The sequence below is a fragment of the Lycorma delicatula genome, chromosome 3 (assembly GCF_047948215.1).
Source record: "Lycorma delicatula isolate Av1 chromosome 3, ASM4794821v1, whole genome shotgun sequence".
NCBI classification, from domain to species: domain Eukaryota; kingdom Metazoa; phylum Arthropoda; class Insecta; order Hemiptera; family Fulgoridae; genus Lycorma; species Lycorma delicatula.
In genome coordinates, this window is record NC_134457.1 from 74383708 (window position 1) to 74408354 (window position 24647).

General features: G+C 28.2%; 1 protein-coding gene across 1 annotated transcript in view; it reads right to left on the minus strand.

Annotated features, from left to right (window-relative positions):
- Nucleotides 1–9078: 9078 nt before the first annotated feature.
- Gbeta5 (guanine nucleotide-binding protein subunit beta-5) overlaps nucleotides 9079–24647 on the minus strand; it is a 28829-nt gene continuing 13260 nt past the window's right edge. Inside the window, exons 4-9 of the mRNA XM_075358897.1 lie at nucleotides 23843–23969; nucleotides 19176–19319; nucleotides 15736–15876; nucleotides 13643–13739; nucleotides 12131–12297; nucleotides 9079–9508 (exon numbers count right to left, since the gene is read on the minus strand). Coding sequence (XP_075215012.1) covers nucleotides 9497–9508; nucleotides 12131–12297; nucleotides 13643–13739; nucleotides 15736–15876; nucleotides 19176–19319; nucleotides 23843–23969 — 688 coding nt within the window. The 3' untranslated portion in view covers nucleotides 9079–9496. The remainder of the gene's footprint in view (nucleotides 9509–12130; nucleotides 12298–13642; nucleotides 13740–15735; nucleotides 15877–19175; nucleotides 19320–23842; nucleotides 23970–24647) is intronic.

Here is a 24647-nt window from a genome sequence, read left to right on the forward strand (position 1 = left end):
ACAGTATGAAAGGAATGGAATTTCTTTTAAACAGTATTTTTGGAGAAAGAGCATCTATAGTTCATGAGGATTTTCATCACTGTAAAGGTAAACTTCCTCAGCAGTTAAAAGAATATACTCAACAAAGAACAAGTAAGCATTTTAGTTGGGGCGAACATGCATATGCTTGTATACGTATACTTCTTTCTTCTTTAAATATGTAACCAGGAGAATGGGCAGTGGGTAGATGCATATATTTTTTCATAAAGTAATGATACAAAACTGTAAAAAGTAAACATAATACTAGCAAGTAAAATCCAAGCCAGTAGTATCATCTAAATTTCCAAGTAAAAAATACATCTTAAATTTAAAGCAATACTGTAACAAAAACTTAAAATAAATGTAAGTATGTGAATAAATTATTAAATGACATAATTATTTAAAAAGTTAAAAAATGTCCTTTATGTAGGATGAACTTTATAATAAATATTATGAAACTTAACAGTTATGATAAATATATAACATATGTTTATATCTTTAATAACAATGTAAATTTTTACACTACAGTGAAACCTTGATAATTCAAAATTTGAAAAACTCACAAATTTGAAGAAATATTCATCCTCATCAATCTTGTATACCACATACTAAAACATTCTGTAATGCACTTATAAAATGTTGGTTACAGAATACAGATGAATATGTTGTACCATGTTCATCTATATTTTGTAATCTTTGTTTACTGTTCCTTCTTTGCTTAGTAGTGTTTTACTGTTTTTCTCAGTTTGTTTACAGCATTAATTTTTTTAATTGTTTTGCAATTTGTTAATTGGCACGACAACTGATCATAAATATATGATCAGTTAAATATAAATGTTGATCATATAAATATATGATTATAAATAACTTTGAAAGAAAAATCTGAAATTATTAAAGCAGTTAAAAGTGGAGGAAGAACAAAGTCTGATGTGGCAAATGAATATGAAATTCCTTCATCTACATCGTCCTCTACTATCATTGTCCTTAATCTACTTAAGAAACAAGAATAAGATTATGGAAAATAACTATAGTGGAAATGGACTGAAGAAAAGACAAAGGGGGCCTGAATTTCCACATATGTCATGGTTTACAGATGTAAGAAGCTGTGATGGTTAAGTAGTTTGGTTATTTGGTCTAAAGTCAAAGAGAATTTGCTAAACTGATAGGAAACAATAAATTTAAGGCCAGCACTGGATGGTTTGAAAGATTTACTGAACGGAATGGAATTTCTTTTAAAGAGTATTTTTGGAGAAAGAGCATTCATAGTTCAAGAGGATTTTCATCACTGGAAAGGTAAACTTTCTCAGCAGTTAAAAGAATATACTCAATAAAGAACAAGTTACCATTTTAGTTTGTGCGAACAGATTGTACAAAAAAGCTTCCTTTTCTAATGATTGGCAAATCTACACATCCACACTGTTTTAAATATGTAAAATCATGACCAGTTGAGTACACTGCAAATCGCACAGTAATTCCGTGCTTTGAAAATTGGGTTCAGAAACTGGATAAAAAATTAATTTTGCAGAAAAGAAAAGCCATTTTATTCACTGACAACTGTCTTGCACAACCTTCTCCTACTAACTTAAACGCAATCAAACTTCAATTTTTTCACTGAATATGGTTGACTGTGTGTCAACCGATGGCCAAGGTGTCACGAAACCTGAAATATTGTTATCGCAAACGCTCAGTAAATAAGACAATAACAGAAGTCAATTACAACTATTAATTTGTTAGATGCAAATCAAATGATATTAACTGCATGTAAGTAAATAAACAAGTGATAATAACTGCATGATATTAACTCCATTTCAAACTTTTGATAAAGCTTGATTCTGTATTATACATATATAACACATTCAGTCAACAAATAGGACGTAACATCCTATTCATAGTAATGAATCAGAAGTAATGATTATGAAGAGAATGATGAAGACAATATAGTACAAGCGAAACAGAAAATTGGAGCAAACTTGCCAGTATATCCTTTACTACATTTGTGATCATGGATGAAAAGTTGTTCTATTATTTTTTTTGCATGTTAAATTAAATAAAACACGTTACCTTACAAAAAGGAAACCTATTTCATATATGCATTAGGTTAGGTCATACAAGTTAGGTTAGGTTGGTAATAGGGATTTTGTTGTACTAGTTGTTAATTCAAAATTTTTTAATTGTCCATTGGGTTTTGAATTATTGAGGTTTCAATGTATATCATAAAACACCTAATAAGGAAGAAACACTATAATGAATAACAGAAAACCAATTTGTTTTTTTTAATAATTGTGTAAACACTACTTGGTCAAAACATATCTATGTTTTAAAATAAAATTTCTTATCCTTTTTCTACCTAATGAGGTACAAGGAGAATACACATTTATTAAAGTAATCCACGCTATACTTTACACAAGCAATAATCCCCTTCTCTTTTAAATTCAACAAAAACAACAACGATAAATAAACTAAAGACTTCTGTACAATTTTTATCTAGTTTAATGTTATTAACTAGTTAGCAGTTTTGGCTGTTTTCATTTTTTTTTTTTTAACAACCTTACAATTTATATAATCAGGTCACAGAAAAACATATAATCATCATGATTAAACTTTGTCATGTTTAGCTTAAAAGATATTCTTGCAATTTTTACAATAAATTTAATTCTTACATTACAGAACCTTTTTTATTATGTTACTAAGATATAAGCATTGGATAACCTATCTGGTTGTATGTCATGGTATAGTGTTAATCTTGTTAAGTACAGTACACCAGCATTGTATTAACAAATAAAATATTAAAATAAAATTGTTGTAGGGTATTTATTTGGATGACACATAATCTTCCTTTTTCCCTATTAATATATAGACTAAATTTTATGTTAAAAAACTGAATATGTTATTAATTAAATATATGTTACTTAGTGGTAATCATGATCTTATAATAATTAAAATTCTTTGTGGGCTGCATGAAACTGTAATAAATGACATTTTGAAAAATTATTAGATAAAGGTTGACAGCATTAGAGGTATTAATAAACCAGGTAGTAAATATTCTGTTATTTTATCTTATCTTACCGCAATTCTTTCACCTACACATTGAATCATTGAGAAATTTTAACAAAAACTACAGTACTTTCCAACCAATGATAAAGCACGATGCATTATAAGTTTTCCTATCAAACTCAATATAAGAAGTAAAGTGATTTGTAACATTCAATTAAATAAATTGTACAAATACTTTTAAAAAAATACAATATATTTAAAAAAGTCAATAAAGAATTTGAGCTAATCAAGAATGAAAAATAAAACAAATGAAATTATGGAATCATGTAGAGTAAGAAATAGACACAAGAAAATGCAAAATTGTTAAGCTCCATATCCGATTCAAAAAACCTAAATACATTCATGATAAACTCACACATAAAATAGATGAATGCAGTCAGCTGCACAGAAAGTAATTCAAATGGGCAGAATAAAAAAATAAAAATAAGTGCTATTTTGATCATGCAAAAGTAATTACAGATACGTATAAGCAAATTAAAACCTACACATATATTCAAAAAATATTATGTTATTAATTGTTGTAAAATTTAGTAGTAATTTTTATTGTTCTTTACAATATTTAATGTATAACAGTATACTACTGTACTACGCACTAAAAAAATATCAGCTTCAAGTACTGAATTAATAAACAGAAAAATTAACTAGCAGTGTATATAAATAATGTATTTTTAAAATATTTTTTGCATTTAAATATACAATTATTTTTACATCCAAACTAAAACTAGCCTTGGTCCTAATTAATTAGTTAAATGGTGTTCTAATGTAAAATAATCTAATTATGGCAAAATGCTATTATTAATTCATGATTACAGCATTCTGAATAAAGGTTATATATGACAATATAACTAATAAGATCCAGTTTTGACACTGTAAAATCTAAGATTTAATTAAAGGTACATTGCTGAAACAAGACTCATTTTTATCTACTTTAATTACTTAAGATGTAATGGTACCTTTGTAGCATAGAGAAAAGATAAAAATTTCATAAATTCAGAATATACAAGATAAAAGACTCGCAGCTCAAGACTAATCTTTGGATTGAGTATGAGAAATTAAATATCCCAAAAAAACTTGTAACATGCTATCCAGGGCAAAAGAGACTGTGAAAGATCCTAAGAACAGATGAGTAGATTTTTTGCATGCCAGAACTTTAGAACTAGTTCATTGTTGGTTGAAAGATGAAAATGGTATTTTTAACGGCTGAAGAAAATCAATAACATAAAGGATATTTAATTTTAATATTGTAAATTAATTTATTTAACTCTGATCAGTATGCTCTTATATTTACATTTAGAAAAATTTCCTATAGCATATCCAATCATATATTCATATAGTTGTTACAATTCAAATTTGAACCCAGCACACTCACAACCTTACTGTACTGATTAGTGCTGTGAGCTTTTATCATCAGATTTAAAAAACAGTTTTAAATTCTTGTCATTAATAAGAAATCAATAATATAAGAAACACTTAAGGCTGTTACAGCTGAGGCATTATCTGCATTAGTAAATAGTTTACATGTGCATTTAGTAATCAATTCATTGTATTAATCTGTTTTTATTTTATTAGTGTTATTTCAAAATCCTTCTGACAATCAGGCAAGGAAATAGATTATATACTATCAACAATAGAACAATATGAACTGCTTTTAAATCAAACTCATGTGCCATTGGAAGGTGATTTCGCAGATGGATAAGTAGTTCGGATATATCCCACCCTTGAACTGATAGATAATTACAGTAAATTACTCACTAAACTCACAAAAAAATGTATATGATAAAAACTCATGTATAATTACACATGAACCACTAATTATTATGTTTTAATGATTTTGCAAAGGGTACAAAATATTGGCTGTATGTCGATACATTTAATATCAGCTTTGGTTCAGCAATATCTTGTTGTGCTACAAGCATAATTCCTAACAAAAGCTAAAATTTGTGCAACAATCTTAATCCTTATGTATGGAAGCAACGATATAATTTCATTCCTTTGTAACTAAATTAAATAGAATTGGCTTATTTATTATAGAATTCTTTAATTATTCACTTAACAGTCAAAGTATAAAAATAACCATACTGTAAGAATGAAATACCAGTAATATGGCCAAGGATGAAAAATTTTTAATTCACAAAGTTGATAATGTATTATCTAATGAAGTATCTGAACTGTTCAATAATAGTTTCTTCAGATTTACATTTTCTGATAGTATTACTGTTAGTGATAAATAATTATTAGAAGCTATTAGGTAAACAATGAATACTTTTTTTTTACACTTTTTCAGTGCATGCAACATAATACAACACACATAAACAGTGTGTTGTAAAAAACATATTACCCCCATACTATACCAGCATGACAGAGCATATTTGTGATAACAGAAGGTAATGAACATGCTAGATATGTACTGACTATTGGAAAAAAAGGATTCTACATTGCTAAGCAATACCTCCATCTAAACCTTTAATTATGAGATTCAGCTACATCCTGGCAATTTTTTCTATTTCTTTTTTTAGAAATTTATATATATTTATTTATTTATAGACTCATCACTAAAATAACATCAACCTGCAATTTGCTTTACTATAATATTTAAACAAATAACTCGTAAATACAATAGCCATAATTTATATGTAATACATATAAGTTACCAGTTTGAACATTTTCAGCAGTCAATGATATAGCAGTAATAAAATGAAAATCAAGCAAATAACAATGCAACAACTAAGTAGAGATAGGATATACATTACCATCATAAGCTAAACATAAACATATGCCTACAGTTAAATAGTGCCCTAATTTTAAAGTAGCACAAACTCTACCAGTAAAAATAATCATATTTTATTTTACAATAATGAATATGAATCAACTGATAATAAGTCCTATAAAAAAAAGCTACTGAATCTTTTTAAAAACTGAACTGCTAAAAAGTACTGTACTGTGTATATTATACTAAATAAAGAGTATTACACAAAACAAAATAATGTTACTTACTTCTGGTTTTATAATGATGAAAATTGAGTAATTCAATTTTAAAAGTTTTCTCATATATATTTTGAGCAGAAACAACTAAGCATATCATGAAATTAAGTAAGACTTCCAGCATCCAGTTACTCTCATATTTTATTTTATTTTTAGAAAATCTTACATGTCATTGATTAATAGTCATAAATTACTAATAACTGCCAGCAGCAAGTTGAAAGACCGCAACAATTTTGTTAATATGAACAACTGACAGGTGATATATTAATGTAATTTATGATAGTTGGGTAATTTTAAGGTTTTGCTACTGGATATGTATAACACTAGTAAATCAAATATTTAATGCACTCCAATAGCAAACAACATATAGTTTTGTCTTGATTTTATAATATAATGCAAATGGGTCAAGTTGTGCTGTAATCTTGTTTGCAGTTTTGCCTAGGTTTTTTTTCAATTACTCATATTTGGATAACTTTAACACAAGTGAACAACTTTTTGAAGAACTTCTTCATTTTGCAACATACTGCACCAATATTCAGTGTAAACAGTGCAGAAAATCCAAATGACATAATAATTCAAAATTAAAGAAGGGGGAAGAAGCAAAAGCAATACAATTGAAACAGCATCTGTGTATTGAGAAAAGGGAGGTTTATTCTAATTCACCAGAATAAAGCTGTGAAAATAAAGAGGATGGTATTAAATAAAAGAGCAAAGGATCTTAAAAAAAATACCATGTAGATTGTGATGTACAATAAATATAAGAATTTACAGATCATGATCAAATGCTTTTGTTTTGCTCCTGTCTTATAAATTTATAAATTTTTCATATGTTGTAAATCAATAGCCGCTATTTAACAAATTCAGTGGAAATAAAATTAACCTTGTACGATTTAAATAGCAATTTTTAAATCCTTTTTAGCATCTCATGACCATTATCATAGGCTCCAGGTGAAATCCACTTGTGAAATAATGTTGAAAACATTACTCACAGAAACATTCAAAACTTACAGTGTCAATCTTGTTGCAATCAATGTCCAGAAGAGCCAGGACTCTGTCAACATTATACTTCAGAGCCTACCGTAATTAATGACAACGTTCATAATTTGCCAACTAATGTTTCTTCTGATATTTTAAAATGAAAAATTTTTGATACTTCAGTTCTATTCTTTTATTACATACTTCGATTTGCTTCACAAAAGGAGTTGATTCCCTCAATAGATTTTTTTTTTTTATTAATTAAAAATTAAACTGTGTAACTTATTCTTTATTTCAGCATTTTAGTTTATATATATTTTGTTTAGTTTTTTTAATCTCTTGATGTTCCTAATATAGCGATAATTTTTTATATTTTTATTAAATTGTAATGCTGATTTTTTTTTATTGTAACATTTTTAGTTTTACATCTATTTTCTTTTTCTATATCTGTTTTTTTTGTATTTGTTTATAAATCTAATGAAATAAGAACCATTTTTGGTATTAATTTTTGTATGAATTTTTTTCTATTTTTATTGTTCTTGCTTATCCTAAAAATTAGCCTAATTTTTATATTAAAAATGAGCAATTTATTATAATTTATTCTATATGCTTTTTTAAATTTTTCTATAAATAATGAAAGCATAAAAATTTCATTTAAACATAAAATTTGTTGACGTACAATAAAATAATACTGGAATACAGAATAAATGTTATATTTTCTAAAATAAACCTTTTTTATGAAATACTGTACTAATCATTTCCAGGATACAGCTGTATGGTAACAAAGATGGTAACAATAGTCAGTAGAACATGCTTCCGACTACATATTATATGCTGATGCATGTGGTGCAGCATGAAAGAAATACCATTACAAATATAATTTTACCAGAAAATAATGAATAATATTATATCTAGTTGACTTTGTAGAGGATCTTTGAAGTAAAATCAATTCAACATAGGGTTGGTTCTGTTTATTAAAAAAAATACTAACAGCGAATATGTTAACCTGACAATATGTGATCTATAGAACCAATTTATTAAACGTGACTTGGGTCTTAGGCATTTTTACTTCATTGGTTAATTTGTCATACAGGAAGTTTTAAATTCGTATCCTCTATTTTCCTTGTTCCTCAGCATATTTCTTCATTACTTACAGCTACTAACATTCTGAATGTTTATAAGGATCCCAATTGTACTTTTTCCATTTGCTTTCCCCTACACAATCCTTCACCAAAATTAATTTCCACAAAGTCTATATCACAACAAAGATATTTACCTCTTCTTACAGACTTCACATAACTTACTCCTCTCTTATTCATTTTGATATTATGTCGTTTCTCATTTTATCCATCCAATTTGCTTTTTTCATTCTTCTCCACAACCCTACATTTCAAAATTATCTAAGTGTTTCTCTTCTCTCTTTCTTTCTAAGAAAGATTATACAAACATCTTTAGTTTAAACAGGATCCCCTTCTTGCTGTCTAATCTAATCCTTTTGCCTAATCTAATATTCCTTTCCCCAGAGATATTCTATTTCTTAATTCTTTCATTACATCTACCATTCTGAGTCATCAAAAACTTCTCAAATCAGAAAAAGCTGCAAGGAGAAAGAATAACGTAAATACTAAGACTAAATGGAATAAAGACAATGTGGCATCGATGGAAATAGAGATGATACTGAAGTTCATTAAGGAAAATACTGTAAGAGTACAGAAATAGTTTGGAATCTTACTTTACACCCTTCAAATCCAGTCTTATTCGCAAAGATATTCTAGGTGTTTTACAACAATCAGGTTATAAGAGATGCAGTCTATTGTTTAACAATATTATTTTTGGAAGAATACTTCAGATTGTCTACTTCACTTTTAATATGTGAAATTTTTATTAAGAAACTAGATATCTGTTTTTTGTTTTTTAATGTAAACATAATTAGTAATAGAAACAAAAACATTTAAAAAATTAACAAAAGAATTATAAAATAGAAAAAAAATATATATATATCATTTAGTTTATAACTAATCGATCTTAAAAAAGTTGGTATAAGTAAAGATCATAAATCTAATAATATTGTAACCATTAATATGATATTCCTACTATATGATAATCTCTTGTTAATCACACAAAATTTTTTTTAAAATTACTTTGGTACTTCAGTAATTTGGTAATTAATATTAAGACATAGAGACTGACTAGAAACAGAAAACAATAAAATATGTAAGACTTAAAAAAAATATATACTGAATGGAATTCACCACAGTGGATCTGCAGGTTGAGGCACAGAAGAACCCCTTTCTGTTATCACAATCTTCTTACACAACTCTAAATTCAATGCATTCAACTCTCAACACTTCTTACAGGTCCACACAGGTTAGTTTCAGATAGCATCTACGACCATTGAACACAAAGTACATACATACATACTTATGTACTAGTATAACCGCAATAAATATATATTAAAATATCTTCTTTAAGCCCAAACCTGAAAGTAAAACAGAGAGTTCATGTTAGAATTTATCTCATTAACTTTAAAAAAGTAAAATGTGCTTTGCTTGGGCATACAAAATGTTATTAATGTAACATGAAAAATAGGATTAAAATTTAGAGGCAATACTAGCCGATTTGGTTAAATTTATAAAAAATTTCATTCTAATACTAACATGAAACATGTCCTTTCATTAATTAGTAAACTAGCACACTGATGATTTATTCAAATCATAAGCTGAAGGAGATAATATTAGCACCTACTGGAACCATTTTGACTGAATTTTACTAGTTACTTTAATTAGATTGCTTAAATGTATTTTATTCCAAATACATTAATAGTATTTTATGACCACATAATAAGGAAGAAACAAATTCACTCAACATTCTTATATCACCTAGTAGTAAACTAGTTTACAGTACACTATACATGAGGGTAAGTCAATTATTATCCACAATGTAGTTATAAAGTTTATTGTAATATAAATAGGAAACTTACATATACATCATTTTTCAACATAGTCCCCTTGCATTTCAACGCACTTGGTCCATCAAAGCTTCCTGATGCCCTCATAAAAGTAGGTTTTCGGTTGAGCTGCGAGCCAGAAATGCACTGCTTCTTTCACTGTTCACTGTTTCGTCTGAGGTAAATCAGACCCCCCCCCCCACCCCATAATGCCTCTTTGAGTGGACCAAACAAGTAGTAGTCAGAAGGAGCAAGATCAGGACTACAGGGAGGATGAGCCAGTACTTCAAAGTTGAGTTTCTGGAGCGTTACAGCAGTGTGGGCAACAGTATGTGGACGGGCTACAATGTCATGCAACAACATAACACCTTTCAACAACAGTCCTATGCGTTTGCTTTGAATTGCAGGCTTCAGCTTGACAGTAAACATCTCACTGTAATGCGCACTGTTTATTGTCGGCCCCTTTCCTCATAATGTTCCAGTACTGGGCCTTGTGAGTCCCAAAAAACCATAAGCATCACTTTTCCTGCGGATGATTGGGTCTTGAACTTTTTTTTGCAGGGCAAATTTGGATGTTTCTATTCAATACTCTGCTGTTTACTCTCCGGCTCGTAATGATGATTCCATGTTTCGTCACCAGTGATGATTCTGTCTAAGATGTCTCGTTCGTTACCATGGCAATCCAAATGTTTTTTGGCAGATTTCCAAGTGCGTTTGTTTATGCAACTGTGCGAGTTATTTTGGGACCCATCTTGCACAGACTTTATGAAACCCAAGTCTGTTGTGGATGATTTCGTAGCCAGAACTATGACTAATTGGCAGATGATGTGCTACTTCATCAATAGTACTCGTCTGTCTAAGAAAACCAAGTCACATGCACGCTCAATGTTTTCCTCATTTGTGGCGGTAAACGGTCGTCCGGCTCCTTAGTCGTGGTAACATTTGTGCGACCGTTATTGAATTTTTCAATCCATTTGTAGATACTCCACTGCAGTAACATTGTTCCCGTACTGTACCGAAAAGTCTTCCGATGAATTTCGGCCCCTGATAGACCTTCCGACCACAAAAAACAGATCGCTGAACGTTGCTCTTTGTTGGTGCAAACAGAGAGCAGGGCAGCCATGGTTAACGGCAGAGCAGCCATGGTTAACGGCAGGGCAGCGATAATGAAACTAACCTAGCAGCATCAAACCTGCACAGATATAACAACAATTAAACTACGCATGTCATCTACACAACACGACAGTACTACCAACATAAAAAAAAAATAACTATTGGTAATCACTGCAGTCAGTCCCTGTAGTGAACAGCTTATATTGTGGTGGACTTGACATGCAATGGGATAGTATACTTAGCTCAGTGAACAAACTAAAAAGAAAACAAACCCTTCCTAATTTTCTTTTAAACAAATCAAGAGAAGCGTTTTGTTTTTTGAGAATGTTTTGTACAAATTTCAGAAGTGCCTTATGTCTCATGTCCAAATCACCTACAACCAATCTCTTGTACCTAACAGATATAACTGCAACCTGTATATATATATATATATATATATATCCATACCTACGACTGCTCCCCTCTACTGCAGTAGAGTTAATAGGCAGGATACACATAAGTGAACTCACTTTCTTGTTTATTCTGTGCAATTTAATCCCATAAAGAAGAAACACTTTGGGAGATGAAAACTGTCACACTACAAGGAGAATCATATTAACAAGAGAAATTAATGTGATATTTTCAATAAACTATAATCAAAATATATATAAATCCAATTGCTTATGTTAAGTAATCAACATCTGTACAGCAGTTGTTTCTTCAATAAATAAATCTCTTTATACACAATTTTCAAATGCACCTTTATGTTATAGCACATATATTTCTTTAATTCTTTTTTACTTTCATTTTTTTTCTATAGGTCTCTTAAAACTCCCTCTTCATAATCTCTAACTGAAATCCAATATTTGCCTTTTTCAAACAGTTTGAAATTATGAGGTATTATGTACAGATCATTGTACAGCTTTTAGTAACCAAATCCACTTGGATTTTTTCATGATGTATGAAAAATCTTTATTGAAAAAAATATCAATATTTAAACTGCACTGATAAAAAATGTAAAGAATGTCATTAAACAAGAAAACTGTTTATTAATTCTGTTACCCTAAGAGTGTAATCCCAACTTCCAGTTGAAAGAGCAGTTCCATCTGGAGAAACTTGAAGACATGATACTCTATTTTCATGGCCATACAATAAGCTGACCCGAACACATTTTAGAGAATCCCAGACGTTAACAGTGTAATCATTGTAACCCGCAAACAAAAGACGTCCTGCAAATAGAGATAAATATTTATAAATAATCACTAAATTTTTTTCTCGCCATAAAAATTAATTTAATGATAATAAAAATTAAAACAAATCAGTATAAAGAAATCTGGATTGTCATAAATATAGTTAGAAAAAGATGAAAACATTCTGAATCACTGTTGTTGAGTCTGAGTTATATGTTAGTTGATAGTAGTTGTAAAAAAACCATGGATGGTCTTATTTTATTTCCCAATCTCATTTCTGGTGACCTATGTAATGTCTTATTAAAATTTTATGGAATTTGTTTTCAATACATTTGACTTTAAAGTAAACAGCTTTACACTTCATTAATGTACAAAAATAGTAAAATTAACCTTATTACACTCTACAATATTAACTAATCGCTTCTCATTGTCTTTGCAGATTTGTGACTGTTTAAGATTGTATTGACCACACTATTATAAGCATACTACAAATGCAAAGAACTCATTCATTTCATGAAGTGTAAATCCAATTTCAGATCTAGGGGTTAACATCTACTGTTCTTAATCTACGCTACTGTTTAAGTATATGGATTAAAAATAAAGAATCTGTAGCATTTTTTCTCAACATTATTTTTGTTTTTTAAGTTAATTCATATAAATGAATTATATTCATTATTTTACCCAATATTCAATTCCACAATAGTAAATTATGTCTGATTCATCTACCTCCAGTGTGCAAACTTTAAATCTTGGAAACAAATAAATATTAATTAACAAAATGTTGTATTAGTATAACTGTCCAGTATGATTTTGTCTTTAAGAGGTGAGGATCCTTAAATATATCAGACTGATTTACATATAACAAAGACCAAAATTCATGATATGAACAGAATATGACTACCAGAAACACAGACTTTTAAGTTACATTATTTGAAACACTATAATAAAAAATAAAAATTATGGTATAGAGAGATACTGAAAATAAATAAATAAATACAACAAACAAAAAAAGAAAAACCATGAGTTGGTGAATGAAATCCAGATGTGATAAATAAAATATTACTCAATAACATACCAGATCATGTGGTAAGTATAGAGAAATACAGATGACAGGATACATAGTGAATGCTACATTTAGTGCACCAAATGGACTAGTTTGAAAGGGATGGGGTAGACTAATAACCAGATAGACAGACAACGTTGAACAAATACAATGATCAAAAAGTAGTAAGAAGATCTCTTCTTACTTCTTAAAAGAAAGATTTACACAGAACTCAAGCAATCTCTAAAAAAAACTCCAAATTCTACAAGATCTATGAAAAAATTAATCTTGTTTTTAAATATTAAAATATCTTTATTTAAAATATAGATAGAAATAAATTACCGCTGACAGAAAAATCCACTGAATTGGCTCCAAATATAATACTTTCTTTACTATAAACTGCGACTTCCTTATCAGCTCTAAGATCAAACAAACGACACTGAAAAAAATAAAGTATACAAAAAAAAACAATATATTTGAAATGTAAAATACAAATAATAAAATGTAAAATATGAAACATTTTCCTTAAAATCATGTGTTACTAATTAAAAACACTAAGATACATCTTACACAACATATTATTAACACAGTTACAAGCAGTGAAAGTTAATTAATAAAATGTATATATGAAAACTTCAGTTTATAGTATAATAGAATACTTTTGAATGATATTACACATGTTAAAAAACATAATTTGGTTATAAAGATTTTTTTTTTACATATTTATACTACATAAATATGCCTATAATCCAGTTCTTTAAACACACATATCCTTTAATAAAAAATAAACCGAAGATTTTGAACTCCATAAATAACAATTATGCAGCTCAACAAGCATCAACATATTTTCAATTCATTCAACATGGTATCCACAAATAATCAGAATCTGTACTTGGCATGCAACCTAGATATAGCTGCACTAGAACCTAGATTGCTACCATTAGGGTAGCAAGGTTATAGTATTTTGTGGTAGACTCTGATAAGTCGCATTGCTCTTTATTATTTTTAAGGTATTCAATGTTGTCTTTTTGTTATTTGTTAAATGTGTTCTGCAATTTTTATGACGGGCGATCATAAAGACCAGACTCTCCAATAAATTTGTTTTCTCTTGGAGAAAATGGCTGAAGAAATAATAGAGATGATTCCAAAATACTTTCACAGAAAAATTTTTTAATTAAACACAAGTCTTCAAGCAGTTTCAAACAACGGCAAATGCAACTTAAAAATCAACAAGATCTGCCCAACCTATAGCAATTGCGAATCAAGAAATCTTGAAAAAGTTTGTACTGGAATAATTTATCCCATTAAATTATTACAGAAATTTGTTAATTAACTTGTATTTTTTTGCTGTCTTGCCTGAAAATTTTAAAAGATGATTAGAACATCAAATGCATTGCTGCAAAATTTGTGGCTTGGTTGCTCACAGATCAGAAAACTAATTATGTAAACATGTGCCATGGTTTGAAGAACCAACTTTGGAATGATTCACACTCTTTATAAAGTTGTGTTAGGTGCTGAGGTTAATGACCCACAAATAAAACAACAATCAATGCCCATAACACTATACATCAAACAATCTTTGTTAAAAATCACAATGGCTGTTGAACATTACACTTTCTACTTGTTTGACCTTGCTCTATGCAGATTTTTTTTTCTTCCTTCATATAAAAGAGCTCTTAGACTTTGTGCAGTGTTCTCTTCAGAAATTCCCAAAATGTTTTTAGCAGTAGGAAAACCATTGCGACAAAGAGCATTTAGTCACATGGAAATTATTTTGAAGGAGAATTATAGTTTCAGTGAGTAAAAATTATTAAAACAATTTTTTAACAATCCATTTATTTCTGGATGTCTCTCTGCATATATAACATATATGAATTTATTTAAACTAATTTAATCCACTTAAAACTTGGGCTAGAGAATATATATATTTATAAAAAGGTAATATATATACTGGTCAAGGTTTTATAAATATATAAAACCTTGACCAGAATCTGAAATCCCAGACATTCTATAAGAAAGCTGGACATGTTATTCATCATGAAGAAGTCACAAAATATATATTTTAAAGAAGTTATTTATAACAAATAGCAAAATTTAGATTTAAAATGATAAGCTGTGAATGTTCTCTAAAGCCTTGCGACAATTGGAAGATCTCAGAGATCAATTTTATTTTGGAAAACAGAAAGGAACAAAATATGAGTAAAATCCCAAAGACTAAAGCTGCATTTGATGTAGTGGTTCCTTAAATCATCTTATTTTAGTAATAACATTTTACAAATAATGCTTGATACATCTTCACCCGAATGAGTAACTGATATATACTTTTGATTATTAGCAGCAATAGGCTAGTAATAACCACTAAGAAGTTGATTTCACAAAAAAGATTTAATTCATAATTACCTAAATCTATTAATACAGAATAAATTTTAACTTACTGTAGAATCATCAGAACCAGTAGCTACAGCATCTCCACTAGGATGAAATTTAACGCTGTTAATATCTGAGAGATGTCCTTCAAATGATTGAACACACTGGCCAGTACGCATATCCCAGATCAGAACCATCTTATCACAGCTCTAATTACAATAAGAAAAAATGTATTAAAAATATGTATATATTTTATTCATACTTTTTGGTATAAAATGCCTCATTCCGACAAAAATTTTCAACAGTGAATCTCCACATTCATAATAATAAGATGAAAGTACCTACTCAAGAATCTATCAGAGGCACTCTTAATCTTCTTTATATAGCTACAAGACCTAGAAGTTCCTTATCACCTCAGGAGTACTCATAAACAATCAAAGTAATGCTGTTTATCATAACAAATAGTGATATAAACATTGCCGAAATGTTACAAAGATAAAAACTACAATTTATTTATTTATCATAAAAACTTTTAAATCTTTGTGATACATGAAATGTATTTCAAATGTAATTATCATACACACACATACAATATGATAACTGACATTGTTAATATATCTTAGTAGCTAAAAGATAAGTAAATATTATATCAGAAGAGAGGTCATAGTACGCTGCAAATAATATTTCTTTATGTAGTAAAAGTTTATTACAAAAACTGGAAAAGAATAATAACTATCTTCATATAGACTTTTATATAAACATCTGGAAGAAATAAATTTCTTCCTTCATGGGAATCAAGGAAAACCATGGCTAAAACTTGATTGGAGCAACATAAAAAAAAATACAAAAGCAATTACAATAAAATAAAAAAGGTCAGTAACAAAAATTCAAAGATTATAACAACTTGTTATATCAATCCTAACATTGGACTGATTCAAGCTTTGAAGAAAATGAAAAATGAGGAAGATATTTCAATAATACCTACAACTGGTTAATACATACGTAATAAAATAAATATATTATATTACCTTGATACTGTATTATATAAACCTTATTATGAAATTCATTATGATATCTTAGACAAATCTGTGTAATGACGTGATATGTTGTAATAACAGTCCTCCAGATTACTTTTTATTAGAATAAAACTAAAAAATGTTATTACTAATATGGATCAGACATTCCTCATTTGTTGCCTATTGTTTAAATCATGAAGTTAAGTTAGATAATACTATTTGTAATCTACAACAAATGTAATCTATACAAAATTATTCTACATCCTTATCTCAAAAGTATTTTTACAAACGTTAAAACTACTACAAAAATGTAGTGGCAATACAAAAAAAAGCACCAGCAGACAAATATGAAAATCATCATACTGTTAACATCTCATGCACTGAATGTACTCACTAGGATAACTTACATGTAAATAGACTATAAGATGGAAGCAGTACTGAATGAAGACTTCATTTCAGAAAGAACATGGGTAAAGTGAGGCACTTCTAATCCTCAGATAAAAATGTTGAAGGTAGGCTTAGGAAGAATAGAGTACATATATGGTATTTACAAATCAGGATTTTTTCACAATACAGAATGGAATAAAATGTTTTAACGTTTTTAAGAAAGAATAAAGGAAAACAACATACATACAAACTGCACAAGTATTGGGCAGCAGTAAAAAAAGTAGAAAAGCTAGTTTTGATCCAGAAAGATATAATACAAGGATGTAGTCTTCCCTTTGCGTTTAAAACTGTATATGAAAGCATTAAAATCTGAACTGAAGGGCGAATTTGAGAGTGAGGTATCAACTCAAGGAGCAAAAATAAAATTGTTGACGTTCACCAACATTGTTTTATTGGCAGTAACTATTAGAAGATATTCTGATTGGCATGAATACCAAGTAGACAAATTGAATCTGAAGATAAATAAGAGTAAAACAAAAGTAATAAAATATAATAAAAAGAAGGATAATAAGGAATTAAATTCAGATAGGTGAAAACAGTATAGAAAAAGGTTACAGAATTTTGTTATTTAGGAGATAAAATTGCAAAGGATGGAGAAATCAAAAGCACGCAGGTACAAGTAAGGAAAGCTTTCATGAAAAAAAAAATTCTGCGAATATCTTAAGAACTAATATCTATATATTAGCAGAATTAAATATTCTGCTAATATATAGCAGAATATTTAGATATTCAGATATTTAGGTTAGAAGATCAAAGAATTAAAGAGATTTTTGAAAATATTTGTGAAGGGTAGCACTTTATGGTAGTGAAATGTGCACAAGGGGAAAAATAGACAGGAAAGAATAGAAGCCTTTGCATTGAAATTTATAACAAGAGAATCTTCAAAATTATGCAAGTTAACTTCTAAATGAAGAGATCTTAAGACGAAAAAGTGAGAATAAAAAAGATAAAGGCAAAGGTAAAAACAACAGAGGAAAGCAAATACTGAAATACAGTATAATATAGCCTATATATTAATATACTGTGGTTAAAAGATTAACAGAAAACAGAAAAGAATGGGAAATATCATTAAAGTAGTTAAATGACTGATAACGAAAAAAAAATCATCAGTTAGAAGTAAAACAAAAACTGGATTTATGGCTTGTTTTAAAGTCTTTCTTTCTTTAATTAATTAATATGATTATACATAACAAAAATGGAAAAACTACTTTGTTGATGTCAAAGGAAAAGTACCCTATTTTTACTACATTTTTCACATAAGCTGATTTAGACCACATAGTTCATATTACTTAAAGATATTCTTCCTGATTACAAATGCTCACATATTGTTTTAATGCAAGATAAAACATTTTCTTCAACTTTTAACTGCCTCATTTGTTTTTAATATAAAAATATGTAATATAGTTTCACCCCTCTAATGAAAGGGGTTAAAGAATTTAAGAAATGATTATCAATTCTATTTAAAAAATAGTTCAAACATGTTTTCTTTTGTGTCAATAAGAAGTAACAAAAGACAACAAAATTTTAGCATGTTCAGAGGTTTTTACCTAACTGAATGAAAATAAGAATGGAAAAACAGAAAATAACTGATGTACCATAACAACTATGGCTGTGTGCTAATTATGGCCACAGATTACAGTCCAATTTAAAGGGTAATACGTTGTCTCTTGAATAAATATAACATTATTGATATAAACCAGTAAACTTGACTATGTCTACACAATGCATAGATCACAGTAGTGACTGGATGTCTAATATCATCAATATTAGGACATTGAGGACTAATAAACCACAATAATAATAAAGATATCTAATATAATAATAAAGATGTCATCTCTAGGAAAATAAACCATGAAATATAACCAATCAATTTGTTGATACAAGACAAGTCATATGTGGGTAGACAATGGTTAAAATTTATAGGATATAAGGATGTAAGATATAACAAGTAAAAAGTTAAAGAAAAATAGGGCAGAATAAAATACAATGAAGTAATACATCAAACCAGTCAAAATGGGTTGATGAGAAAAATATGTAGTACTTACCCCTGACACAAATGTGTTCCCAGTTTCTGAGGGAGCTAAGTCTAACGCCATTACATCACTAGCATGTCCATGGAAGCTTTGTAACAACTGACCAGATTCCACATCCCAAAGAGCACAAGTTGAATCTCCACTTCCAGTTAAAATCTTAAATAGAACAAAATTCAATCAGAAAAAATAAATAAAGATGTGCACCCTTTTCCACAATCCATTAACTTGTTTAATCTAATAATAACAATATTTATCAGAAAAATAGAATACACTGACCTAATTTAATATTGGAGTGCATTCAATGGTATAATCGCTCACCATCAACTCTGCTCATTTAAAAAAACATAAGAATATATTCAAAATTGCACACTACTACAAACTGAGGTGTAATATCAATACTACAAACTTAAGTCTGTCAACATTTTCAAATTCTGTGCAATTATTCATTAACTTAGTAAATAAAAAGTAAACAAAACATATTATTTAATTTATCAAAGTTATAAAAAATCAGCAATAAGGAACATCATATACAGATTTTGGCTGATTTTTAACATCGGTTTTATTATTAAAAAAAAAATATATATATAATATAATATTTTACATTACCTGGTCTGCTTTTTAAATAAGGAGAAGCCTACAAAAAAACCATTAAAAGTTGAAAAATTCATTTGAAAAAAATACACACCCAAGAAATCTGTGATTTTATAAAAATAAGAAAAGGAATCTGTATAAACAAAATACGGATTGCTTGCTACTGAAATCATGTAAAACCATGTCTTAGATTTCAGGGACTTTTCTCCTTTCCCATCTGTACAGCAGCTATAGCTATATAGAAGGGAAAATATGGTGATCGGTCAAAATTGGGCATATCTGATTTTCACCAAATCTTGACAAACTGACCCCTAACATGCCCAGAAAACCTAAAAATGACGGCAAAGTTTCCACAATAAAATGTGCGTATGTATGTATATATGTTGGCATATAAATCGCCTTATATCTCCAGAACTACTTGACTGATTTTCACCAAACCTGGTTATAACATTTCTATAGTAGGGGCATTGATGCTATTAAATTTTCAATTCAAAAGGTCATAGGGTGGGGGATACAGGAGCGAAAAACAAAATCGTCTCCAGATTTTGCATAATTAAGGTTATATTTTTTTAAATAATTTTGTGAATATTAATAAATAACTTTTGTAAAAAATTTTTTTCTAAATTTCACCTCCACTCCTAAAAATGGTCTTAACTTTGAAGAGTCATAGAAGGCAGTACAAGGGGTGATTTTTGTTGCATTTTTAAAAAAAAATATATTTGTGAACAATTATCTAAAAAAAACATCTTTTGTGTAACATTTTTTTGCTAAATTGCATCCCCACTCCAAAAAATAGTAATAATTTTGAACGTTGTAGAAGGCAGTATGGTGGGTCTTTTTCATTGCAATTTTTTCTATTAGCATCTTGAAGGATCCACAAATTTGTTCCCCCATCAAAGTGGGGTCTTAACCCTGCCAACCCCCTTACACACCCTACATCTCACTTAGTGGCTCGAATAATACTGCTGTACTCATCTGCTATGTTCTGACATCACAGGTAATTGTAGAATTAAATAAATGAATAATATTTAAAATTAAAAATTTATTTAAAGTAGTTGCTAGTACCGTACCCACGCGAATGAAATAAGGTATGTGCACACGTGCTTTAGTTAGAAACATGGAATTAAATAAACAAAAAATATTGTATTTAAATAAACAAAAAATATTTTAAATTAAGTTGTGTGTATAATCCATGCAGCAGAAAAAGGCCATGTGATGGAAAAGTCCTATAACTGTGTTGTCAGCTTTTTTTAAAGTTGTATCTACAAAATTAATAAAAATATAAAATTTGAGTCAGCAGATCTTTTTACAATAATTTTTCAAAAACATAAAAAACACAAAATTGTTAGCTACTTAACTACAAAAATACACATAGCTCTCTGCTTTATTAGTAGAGTTCTGTTACAGCTTATTTTAAAGGGTATTCTTTTGGTATGCAACTCAACAGAAATGTAAAAATTAACGATTTTTTTATACCATTTGAAAATCTTCATTTTTGAAAATATCAAAAACATACCTCTTAATTTTTGTTATTTAAATAAATGTTAAATAATAAATAACTACACATAAATGTTTTCAGAATATTGACATAAGTTTATCAATTTTGTTGGAGAAATTATGGATTTACAGGAAAATAATTTTTCAGTGATAGTTAACGTGTTGATTTATATCAATCAGAGAATTACATCTACCCTTGAATATCTCAATTTTCAATGGGTAGCATAATTATTCCATTCTCTATTTTTAATCCCAGTATAAAGTTTTAATTAATCAATCATCAATTTTCATAAAAAATGTATTACACCTGCAATAATAGCTTTAGTTTCTTTAAAGCCGATTTCTCCTAGGCCAATTTTTATGAGATGAAAACTAGAATATTTTACAATAGATCAAATTAATGTTCATTTTTTTGCTAGGTTGCTTCTATAAAATAATAGAAAAGTCCTGCTTGTTATCAAGAAGTTCGTTAGAACTTTGCTGGTAAGAATCTGCAGAACTGGACGGCACAGCAAAGTCAATGAACTATGTTTACAATTTTAAACATGGTTTTAGGTTCACTTTTAGATTCTAACATAAAAGTGAAATGAAAATTGAAAGAAAAATTAAAAAATAAGCATGAAAACATTATATTTCAGTTCAATTAGATTTGTAATAAAGAATACTTTCAAAAAATACCTCGAATTTTATTAGACAAATTTTTTTCTTCTATTTGATGAATCGCTGGACTCAAATATGTCATTTTTCCCTCAAAAAGGTGGGTTTACGAATCACGCTGTTAGGTAGCAGTACTTAACGGCACCTTTGAATTTACAAATGTACAAAAACTTGATAATGTACTAGAAATAATAAAATTTAAAAGAAAATATACTACTACTTGTTTTAATAGTAAATTATTTTATGTAAATGAAAGTTTAACAGTAAATGCTTTCATGAAAATGAAAGTACTAAAGATAAAACAATTTTTTTAATTCCCATCACTTCATTACAAAAAAAAAATAAAAGTAATAGTTTACAAAAGAATATAGTTGCTAATAAATCACAAAAAACACGAACAGTAGGAGAGTGTTGCAAATGTGGCAACAAAGATTTGTTACATAAAACAGAAATAAATTAGACTGGTAAAATTTTTATTCTACAATTAAAACTATTTGAATTAACTGATGGATAAATTTAAAAAAAAAAAGTTCATTTAATAATAATATAAAAAGTGTGTCCACGGATGCGATAAAAATCGGAGTTACACTTACAAAATAATAAGTGCAATATTACATCAATATTTGTGATTTGTGAAGGTCATTACACTAGTTTTATTGAAAAGGGAAAAATATGGTATGAACTGAATGATATGACTATCAACAAAAAAAGTTGCCCGAGAAATTAAAAAAAATGTATATTTGTTGGTTTTAGAAAGGCAATAAATTTTAATAATAAATCCATAAGATAACAATCAGTAATTCATAAAAAATAATAAAAGAATAATCTAACAAAATGCAGTGATATCTAAAGAAAATTACACTGAAATTGTAGACCGTACAGTAAGAGTCTCACAGATATCATTTCTTCCACTCAAAAAACAAAAATCTCTGTAATATAAATAAAATTCTTTTTAACAAAATGATACTGATATCAAAAAAGGTAAGACACTAGATTTCTATTACCAAAATCTGTTATTAATTTAGAATTTTGTTTAAAAAAAATACATGTTAAATATATGAAATAGATAATAGATATACAATAACAAATAATAAACAATGTTGAAGTGTTCCAAATAATAAGCAAAAAATAGAAAAATTTGTTACAAAACTCTTACCAGCTCGATTTCATTTATTAAACAATGAATAATCATAAGAAATGTATAATTTCTGTAAATGTGATATGTATTACATATAAATGAATTGGGCTGGTGAGAGTTTTGTAACAAATTTTTCAATTTTTTGCTTATTATATGCAACGCTTAAACATTGCTTATTATCTATTGTCTATTACATATATTTAACATGTATTATTTTTTTAACAAAATTCTAAATTAATAACAGATTTTGATAATAGAAATGTAGTGTTACCTTTTTTGATATTAGTATCATTTTGTTACAAACAGTTTTATTTATATTACAGAAATTTTATTTTTTGAGCGGAAGAAATGATATCTGCGAGACTCTTACCATACAGTTTACAATTTCATTGTAATTTTTTTGGATGTGTTTTACAGCCATACATCTGCAAATAATTGCCAACTGTTATATTCATAATATACATAGTATGTGTAGTATAGTATGTCACTATGATACATAAAGAGCAATTGAAATTACTAAACTATTTTCATTAAATTGATATCAATCAGTAAAACTAAAATGCAAAAAAAATTAATAGTGAATAATATAAACCAAACCAAACTATTAATTTACTGAAAATAATTTAGTAATTTCAACCGCTCTTTATCAAAGACAGGGCAATAAGAAACTAATTCCTTACTTTTATAACATAAATTACCAGCGTTATTAAATTAAAAACTAATAAGTACATAATTTACAGTAAGTACATCACTAGTATTAAATAATTAAAACAAAAATAAAAAAATCAAATTATACCTGTTGATCAGAATTAGGAAATGTACAACAAGACGTATAACTGGTATGCGTCCCAACAGTCTTTTTTTTTGTTGATACATCCTCCTCCAAGCTCAGTGAATAAACAGTTACTTTATTATCAAGCCCCCTAAAAATAAACATTATTAAGTACGTAAATCATTAAATCTGAATTAAAATAAAAATTGTGAGCCATCAGTTTTATATACATTACATTTAGCATAGGAGCTACCTGAATTAAACTACTGTACCACAATATATATTTCATTGCTAAACATAGTTATCCAATATTAATGAGGAATAAAATAAAACTTGAATTATAATTACATAAATTAACTTAATAAACAAGTCGCTATAACAGTAAGTCAGTGTTAAATTCAATTAAGCACATTGTCATCCTGTATTTTTATATACTAACACAAGACAACCTAAGTATCTCATTAAAAGCAAATGAATTGGATTTCTCTTACTGTGACTGTAGTACAATGTTAATTCAAAAAGTTTAAACAAAACATTATAAAATAAAAATAAAAAAAGAAATTAGCAGTATAAAAATTGCTAATTCAAGAAGAAAAATCAAATCCACAGTTCCACTAAAATTAGTTACTGTGTAAAATTTTAAATAAACAGTGGAAGAACTGATTTTACCTACATCTACAATGATACTGTAATCTCTAATAGTGTATTTGGTCTCAGGTTAAAGGATAGTCAATCAGTTTTCCTCCTAATCATGCACTGCAAGGTAATCACTGAAGCATTATCTTAACAAAAGTGTACAGACCATTTTGCAATAAGTCAAAATCAATAA